The 9296-nt window shown below is 43.1% G+C and overlaps 1 protein-coding gene across 2 annotated transcripts in view; it reads left to right on the forward strand.

Annotated features, from left to right (window-relative positions):
• The window catches only part of LOC309477075 (uncharacterized protein), a 65063-nt gene extending 61344 nt beyond the window's left edge, over nucleotides 1-3719 (forward strand). Inside the window, exons 65-68 of one of the 2 annotated variants that reach the window (XM_082140200.1) lie at nucleotides 38-147; nucleotides 235-315; nucleotides 928-1110; nucleotides 2017-3719. In XM_082140200.1, coding sequence (XP_081996326.1) covers nucleotides 38-147; nucleotides 235-315; nucleotides 928-1110; nucleotides 2017-2160 — 518 coding nt within the window. In that variant the 3' untranslated portion in view covers nucleotides 2161-3719. The remainder of the gene's footprint in view (nucleotides 1-37; nucleotides 148-234; nucleotides 316-927; nucleotides 1111-2016) is intronic. The other variant, XM_082140199.1, reaches the window with a different exon arrangement.
• The last annotated feature ends 5577 nt before the right edge of the window (nucleotides 3720-9296 follow it).

The raw sequence follows: 9296 nt of genomic DNA on the forward strand, positions 1-9296 counted from the left end.
GCAGTCTGTTAAATAACTACTTTTGTAACTGTTTCAGGTTTCTACTACATTGACCCAAACCAAGGCAGTCCTTTAGATGCTATTTTGGCCTACTGCAACTTCTCAGATTCAGGAGCAGAGACCTGCCTTCACCCCAGAGATGCACACGTAATGTTCTACCTAACACCTCACTACTGTGTCTCTTTGATGTCAAAAAACATCAAAATCTTATTATTGCTCTTTCAATTTCCACAGCTGCCCATAAGGACTTGGCTGAATGACTTGGGGAATAACAGCAAGTTCTACTGGTTAAGTTCACTGGAGGGAGGTTTTAAAGTAAGTAGTACTATTGGTCTGTGGAAATGTTTACTTCATATTGGGTCAAAGTTTGTGTTATCGGCAAGAAGGGAGTCTGACTGTGAGATAGTTCACCTAAAATGAAACTTCACAGAGCTTGTAGACTTACAGACTCTCGATAGGTTACTTTTATGGTACTTTTTGTGTTTTTTGGAACCAGTTACCTTCCCTTTTTGTTGTAGACTTACAGACTCTCGACTTGTATACTTAAGAAGTCAATAGTTTACTTTTATGGTACTTTTATGTGTTTTTTTGGACCCAGTTACCTTCCCCTTTTGTTGAATGGAAAATAAAAACCTTGAAATTAAATTAAAATTACATTTTAAATAACTAAAATAAACTATGTTTTGAGTGACATGATGCTGACTAAATGATTATTGAGTTGAGAATTATTAATGTTTTTATTGAGCTGTCCTTTTAGCGCTAATTTATTGTGCAGGTTAATAGCTTCTAATAATGTTGTTTTTATTACCCATAAAATTCTTGCTCTTTTTATGTTCAGTTTTAAGCCCTGTTGTTGTATACAGTAAACTGTATACAGTCTGTGTTCTACATTTTATCATCAAATCCCATCTGTCCATCTTTGGTCAGCTTGAGTATCCAGCCCTCGGTGTGGTTCAGCTGCGTTTCCTACGACTCCAGAGCAACAGAGCAGAGCAGAGAGTGACGTACTCCTGTTACCCTGGACACCGACTGGGCCAGACACAGCGACAGGTCCAGTTCCTCACAGACGCCGTGAAGCAGAGCTATTTAGGAGCATTACAGGATTGCGTGGTACGTGGTGTCTAACGGCACTAGTTATAAAAAAAAAAGTAATTTTTTTATTCAATCACTTCAACGCAGGTGAACGCACCATTCATTGCAGTAGTGAATCATTTTATTTTGCTATACTGTACACTAATATTCATATATATAATTTTTTTTTATGTTTTTGAAAGAAGTCACTTATCAAGTCACCAAGGCTGCATTAATTTGATCAAAAATACAGTAAAAACAGTAATATTGTGAAATATTATTACAATTGAAAATAATACCTGTTTTCTATTTAAATATATTTAAAAATGTAATTTATGCCTAAGATGATAATGCTGCATTTTCAGCATCATTACTAATTCTAATATACTGATTTGGTGCTCAAGAAGCATATCTTATTATTATCAAAAATGTAGGGCTGGTTTTGATTTTATCCTTTGAGAATTGATTAGATTGGGAAAAGTAGGCGTAGAAAGCCTGACCTGAATGTAAGCTTTCTAAAATAAAGCCTAAATTGCTATTTGGCTATTGGTTTACATTAGGGATTTTTGTCAGCTGATCCCCTTTGACCTACAATATTTACTTGAAGTCCCCCTGGGGTTTTAAGTTAATATTTAAAAATGTTAAAATGTTAAAATGTAAAAAAAATTATTCGCATATGCACGACTCTTGTTAATGTACACATGACATGCAGGTAAACAAATATTGTTTTTAATCTTTTTTATATAAAATATAATTTTTTTTATTCAGTAATTTAATTTTAAATAATTGCATTTAATTATATTAAATTATATAATTTTTTTATTTAATTATTAGCTTTTCTATGTTTGACCGACCAATGGAAACTGTTTATTTTGTGGCGGATTTTACACTCTTCACCTTTAACAACCATTTGTAAACCCTTTATGTTTATGTTTTGTGTACCAGTCTGCAAAGGAAGTGGATCCCGGACCGCGTGAGTCTGTGTTTCAGTTTGAGGACATGGACCTGCTTCCTCTACATGACATAGGAATCTTTGGCAACAGCAGTCACGAGTTCGGCTTCACCATCGGCCCTGTGTGCTTCAGCTAGAGACGTACTGAATGATAACGGTACATTCTGTGTGTTTAAATACAAGCAACAAAGAGAGGAAAACAGAACACTCTGAAGAAGCATGTGGCATCTATGGCATGTGGTAAATGAAATGCTCTACAGAAGTCCTTCAGACAGTGACTCCACACAAGTGTCCTGTCTTTCCCGGTGCTGCCAGAAAAATGGACAATATCCTTTTTTTGTTTACAGGGACTTACGGCTTTGTAATTGATGTACTGTTTTATAACTAATTTTATTTGAGTTAGCAATGTTTTTTAATCACTAGCTGGTCTTGTAATAACGTTGTAGAGGACGCTTGGATCGCATCAAGTGTAATGATAGGGTTCTGACGTGACCACTATGTGGTTGCATGGTCCAAGTTTCAGCTGTATACTACTTTAATCATGTGCATCATGTTAAGGCTTTGCATTATAAGGCAATATAAGTGCATACTTGGAGTTTATAAATGACACTTTTGTCAAACTTGGATTTAAGGACTGATACAAACAAAGCGTCCCAGTGAGGACACAGCTAACCCTCCCATGAGGTTTACATATCAGGAAGTCTGTGCTACCTTTCTGTTTTCTCTGTTCATGTCATAGTTTAATTTCAGAAAGTGTCATATTGCCTAAATATTGTTCAAATATGTGGTTAGATGATTTATGGGTGTTAAGATTTACGATACAGCAGTAATAGTTGTTTCAAAAAGAGAAGAATAATACTAACCACAGCAAATAACTGTGCAAGCAGTGATATAATGTGCATTATGGGTACAAGACTGAAATTCAATGCACATGCAAAAAGTCATAGAGACAGTGTTCTTTAGTTCACATTTACTGTATGTAGGTCTCAGGGAGCACTTATGACATAAATGTAAGAAAATACACAAATTATATTGGATAATGTTGAGAATAATCAGGCAAAGCCGAATTTAATCATTCAGCATTGCTTTAAAGCAGTTATCACTAAAAACATTTTAAACCACATTGAAATTAGGCACAGGTGCTTTATTTTGTTCAATTAGCCTATAATTTGTAATGTATATTGTGTTTTCTATGTATTTTTGGTGTTATCAGAAATCACATGCTGGTCATCTGTTTGAGCATCAGCTATAAAAAAATGCATTAATAATGTATCATTTAAATCGTGTCGAACTGTTTTGTATCATTGTTTGAAACACGACCGTTTCTTAAAAAATGTTTTGTGAAGTTGTATTTTTCCCTATTCAAACCAAAAAGCTGCCCAGTTATACCCCAGGAGGATCCATGAGCACCATGAGGCGCCCTAGCTGTGCTGCCTTTTGTCTACATTTATTTTCTGAATGTAGTCTGTAACGTCTGAAAATCTGTGTGGAATGGGATGAAGTGGGAAATCACTGCATACCTGAACTTGCCATAAAAGTTTAAAAATGTTAATATGTGACCCTGGATCACAATACCAGTCACAAGTAGCACGGGTATATTTGTGGCAATAGCCAAAAATACATTGTATGGGTCAAAATGATAGATTTTTCTTTTATGCCAAAAATCATTAGGATATGAAGATGTTCCATGAAGATATTGTGTAAATATACTACCGTAAATATATAAAACATTTATTTTTGTGAGTGAATGCTGCACAATCGCGAACATAAATGAACAACTTTAAAAGTGTTCTCTTACGAGAGGTTCTCTCGTATTGCGTAAGTTAGCTTACGCTACGGGTAAAGTAATCTTTTCTCGAGATATGAAGCCAAAAATGATCCTTCATTTTTATATATTGTCAACGCAGTGCAGCAGCTAGCAGACCTAGAGCAGGCTATCTAGCGCGCTCATTGGCTGCCCCGCGGTAAGCCTACCAGTGAGCCTGGCGTGACGTCACGCCCAATGAGGGCGCGCACGCCATCACGCGTCACAGCCCGCCAGAATGGGGGAGGGAGGGGCTAGGGTATAAACGGAAGGCTCGGAGGCTGATTCTTTGATTTTCGTCTCTTCAGCGAAGCTCTCCGCATCGCTGCCGTCGAAACAAGCGCCTGCAAGCCGAGGAAAGCGTCTGAGGAGCCGGCCGTCTGGACAGGCTGCTTCCGCCCTGCACACAATGGCGGTTCTCCAGATCCTCCAGGCCGATCTTCTCCGCGAACTGGACGAGAAAGGCCCGAGTTACACCGCCTTGACGGACTTGCGCAGCGCGACGGACCTCTCTCTTCGCGCTACCAAGACCGCGGCCCAAGCCATCGGGAGATCCATGGCTTAGCTTACAGTCACCGAGCGACATCTGTGGCTAACGCTCGCCGACATGGGTGAGTCTGAGCGGTCCGTCTTCCTCAACGCCCCGCTCTCCCCCACCGGCCTCTTCGGCCCTGCTGTAAGCGGCATCGTGGATCGTTTTTCGGAGGTACAGAAAGCTCTCACAGGCCATGAACCTCGCCGCTCGAGTTCCGCTGCAGGCCGCTCTCAAGCACAGCCTCCTGCACGCAGCTCTACACAGCGCTCGTCTCGACCTCCGCCTTCGCAGCAACGACAGGGCGGCCGCCCTAGGTCGCGCTCATCCAGCCAGCACAGGCCGCCTCCCCCTCGGGGCCCCCGGCCTAAGATCTCGCTGAAGCCCGAGCCTGCGAAGTCCTCGTAGCATGCGCAGTGAGGAAAAGACGGTTGGGTCCCGCCGCGGCCGGATCGCCGTCAAAACACACTTTACTTCTGCCAGTCCCCTTAGAAAAGGCTAACGTTACTGCAGTAACTGTTAGTGTTCACCGCAGCCAACGAGTCAGTTACACAACTCGCTCGCCTGCACACAAACGCCGTTCTCACGGCGACCCAGAGAAATCTCAAAAAGAGTATAAAGTCTGGTTATCCGGCTCACGCCGACGGTGTTATGAGTGTAGTAAATGTGCCCTCACCCCAGAGCCATAGAAAGAAAGAGTTGCGACACTCTTTGATGTCGCCGCTATGGCTGTCACGTGGTTCATGTAAGCCCCAATAGTTCAAAACATACGCTGGCTGTCATGTTCGTCTATGGGACAGACAGCAGCGATTGCATTATTGAACGGTAACGTTAAATATAAAATGAAACACACACCCAAGTACTTTTTCAGCTGTTATTGCATTTTGTTAATGTCAGTTTTGCATTTGGAGATATTTCCCTATATTTTTGGAGGGAAAAGCGTAGTTTTCATGTTCGCATGGGTAACGTTAGTAGCACTGGCTTTAGCGGCTCTAACTTAACTTTTCCATATCATTCATCTGATGATGGACGTCTCATGATATTACAAATAAAATATTTTTTATTAAACAATGACAGACAACAAAAATGTGTGCTTGTGTGTGAACAAGAAAAACAAAAACCAGGGGCAGGTGATCCATGAAACAGACAGGACTGGTGATGGCCATAACAATCCTAGAGGTCCAGCATTGTTCTCACAAGCCGCTTCACTCAAGACAACAAAACATAATAAAGTTAGTATATCCCAAAAAATGTAATTAAATAAGTTGCTATAAAGGTGGTAGCGATTATTACCGAACTCTTACTGTCAGAGCTGACGAAGTCGCGCTAGCTAGCAGGCAGTGTTTGAAAATTGGTTGAAACAACCAACATAAAATATAAATAATTACGCTGTGCATATGCAAATGAAGACCGGTATAAGCATTACAAAGGGCCTCTGATACAATATAGACAGTTGACAATTCAAAAGAGGTTGATATTTCAGCAACTTAACTCTGGAACAACTCGACGCGCAGCAATGTAAGTGAATGGTGTCCAACGCCCAAATGACAGTGTTTGGAACTAATCCGATCTTCAAATCCCGGAAGTAGGCGGTTTAAAGCGCCGCCATTTTTTACAACGGAGGTCTATGGGAGTGTCGCAACTCTTTCTCTCTATGGTTCTGCCTCACCCCTACACACAAGCACGATCTCCCCTGTGTACCCCACAGAGCACACTCTCATAGGCCCCGATCACACCTAACGCGTTTTTCAAGCTCTCATGAGACGGCCGTTCAAAATGCTCACAACCAGACAAATCCTCGTGCAAATCCGCCCGAGGGACTGGTTTATTTCTCTCGACCTGAAAGACCGCATACTTTCAGATTCAGATTATACCCCGTCACAGGCCATTCTTGAGATTCGCCTTCGACGGTCAGGTATATCAATACACCGTCCTCCCGTTCGGCCTGTCTTTAGCACCCCGTACGTTCACAAAGTGCATGGACTCGGCCCTCGCTCCCCTGAGAACACAGGGCATGCGAATTCTGAACTATTTGGGCGACTGGTTGATTCTAGCGCAGTCAGAGGAAGAACTCATATCCCACAGACTAGCGCTTCTCAGCCATCTGAAAAGCTTGGGTCTCTCGGTCAACTGGACCAAGAGCTCATTAATACCCAGTCAGTCGATCTCTTTTTTGGGAATAGAGCTGGACTCGGTGGCTATGACGGCCAGACTGTCGACACAGCGCGCGCACCGTATTCGACATCTCGTCGCGACTTTTCAGAAAGGCAGGTGTTTCCCCCTGAAAACATTTCAGATGATGTTGGGCCACATGGCTTCAGCTGCAGCGGTGCTTCAGCTGGGCCTACTGCGCATGCGCCCGCTTCAGCGCTGGCTGAGAGCGAGAGCGCCCCCCCCAGAGCGTGGATTGCCGGCGGCTCGCGAGTTCCTGTGAATCAGGGCTGCGTCTCAGCCTTGCAGCCCTGGCTGGCGGCCGAATGGTACCAACGGGGAGTTACAATGGGAGTTATCTCGCACCGGAAAACGATCTCGACAGACGCCTCCAACCTAGGTTGGGGAGCGCTTCTCGAGGGCAGACCGGTCTATGGCCTCTGGTCAGACCGGGAGAAATGCCTTCACATAAACTGTCTGGAGATGCTAGCGGTCGAGAATGCACTGAAACATTTTCTCCCATACCTGCGAGGACACCATGTACTAGTTCGCACAGACAACATGTCAGTGGTGTCCTACGTGAACCGTCAGGGCGGGATCAGATCCAAAATCCTCTGCGCACTGGCGGAACGCCTCCTCGTTTGGGCTCAGGGCTCACTGCGCTCGCTGAGAGCCGCGCATGTGCCCGGTCACCTGAACGACGGCCCAGACAGACTGTCCAGAGACAACGTTCCCCCTGGGGAATGGTCTCTGCACCACCAGACAGTCCAGCTTCTATGGCGCCTTTTCGGCAGAGCGAAAGTCGACCTCTTTGCGTCAGACGACAACGCCCACTGCCCGATATTCTTCTCGAAGAGCGAGGACGCGCTGGCCCAAGCCTGGCCCAGCGTCCCGCTGTACGCTTTTCCCCCGATCTCGCTGTTACCCCAGGTGATCGGGAGGATCAGAGAAACGCGCCACTCAGTGCTCCTCATAGCCCCACACTGGGAGAACCAGGAATTAATGCGGCTGGCAGACTCAGCACCATGGCCGATCCCGGTGAGAAGAGACCTTCTCTCTCAAGCCCGCAGTTCGATCTGGCATCCCCATCCAGAGCGCTGGTCTCTGCATGCGTGGATCATCAATGGATACTCGTTGATTTGCCAAAAGGGGTCGTGAACACGATCACGCAGTCTAGAGCCCCCTCTACGAGACGGCTCTACGCGTCAAAATGGTCTGTGTTTAACAAGTGGTGCACGGGGAAAAATCTAAACCCACAAACGTGTGGGGTTTCGTGGGTTTTGTGCTTCCTTCAGGAGCTGCTGGACGTGGGCAGGTCCCCTTCCACGCTCAAAGTCTATGTTGGGGCTATTGCAGCGTTCGCCAACTCGGCGCGTGGCTGCGCATTAGGAAGGAATGAATTCATCATCCGCTTCCTCAGAGGAGCCAGGAGGATGAATCCCCCGCGGCCCCCCTCGGTTCCGATTTGGGATTTGTCTTTGGTCCTAGAGGCCCTGAAAGCTGGACACTGTGGATCTGAAATACCTCACGTTCAAAACCGTTTTTCTGATAGCTTTGTCTTCAGTTAAACGCGTGGGTGACTTGCACGCGTTATCAGTTAACGCGCCGTGTCTTGAGTTCGGACCTAATGACTCTATAGTCATTCTCGAACCGAGACATGGTTACGTCCCCATGGTGATGGGCACTCCTTTCAGAGCGCACGTCATTTCCCTCTCAGCCCTACTGGCATCCGGCCGCGAGGTTCATAGTAACGACCTTTTCAACTAAACTTTTCAATTTGCACTTTTGCCTCTACAAAATTACCCAACTCTCTTTGATTAGGCTATACACTGTCATTTGCGTTGTGTATGAGAAACATAAAAAAGCGGAACAAAACTTGTTTGATCTGAGCAGCGCAGAGCATTATCAGCTCGGCCCAAAAAACAGTGATCGCGGCTAAAGCAGCTGTGCGGGCTGATCTCGATCACACAAACATTATTACACAGAGCTGCGCGATCCACTGAGAAGCAGTTCAATTCAGCGCACTGAGCGCAGAATTATCTATCTCTCGTATAAACCCACAGATGACATTGTAAAAAGCTAAAGAAACAGTGCTGATATTCTCAACATATTGATGCAAAAAACAGGCGAAACATTGTTCCAAGAATAAACCAGTTAGAAAACATTTCACTCCACAACATTAACTATAGTAAAACAAACTTTTTTGGCAGAAATGTGCCTGTATATATTCATATAAAAAAAAAAAGCTATATTAATGTAGTCATGTATAAATGTATTAAATGTAATGCAGTAATGTTTTTGTTTAGAAGTTATGGCAGTTTATTTATTTATTTTTGCATTTATATTTATACTAAATGTTTGGGCTACTGTTTTTGATAACACATACAATAGGTTTATAGAAAAATAAAAAAAATCAATAAATATTTTCATAATTTTTCAGGAATTGTTGATTAATTTTTTTTAAAAGATTTTTATTAATTTTTTTAAGGCTTGTAAGTCTGAACCAGAATATCAAGATATTTTATTATTTTGCATATGATGGTGAAAAGTAAAAAAGCACCACCATGTTATATGTATAATAAATATTTGAGTATAACAAACAAAATCCCTTCTAGATTATTTTATCCCTTGAGGTAGGGGATAAAAAGGTACACAAAAAGGTTGGAGACCTCTGGTATATAGTATGTTTTATAATTACAAGTTAGTGTAATTTGGGGTTTCTGTAGCCAGTGACATTTCATTATTTGTATTTTATGGCATTGTACATTTTTTGTTTTTATTTGAAG

Source organism: Leuciscus leuciscus (genome assembly GCF_965113295.1).
Source record: "Leuciscus leuciscus genome assembly, chromosome: 16".
Lineage (NCBI taxonomy): Eukaryota > Metazoa > Chordata > Actinopteri > Cypriniformes > Leuciscidae > Leuciscus > Leuciscus leuciscus.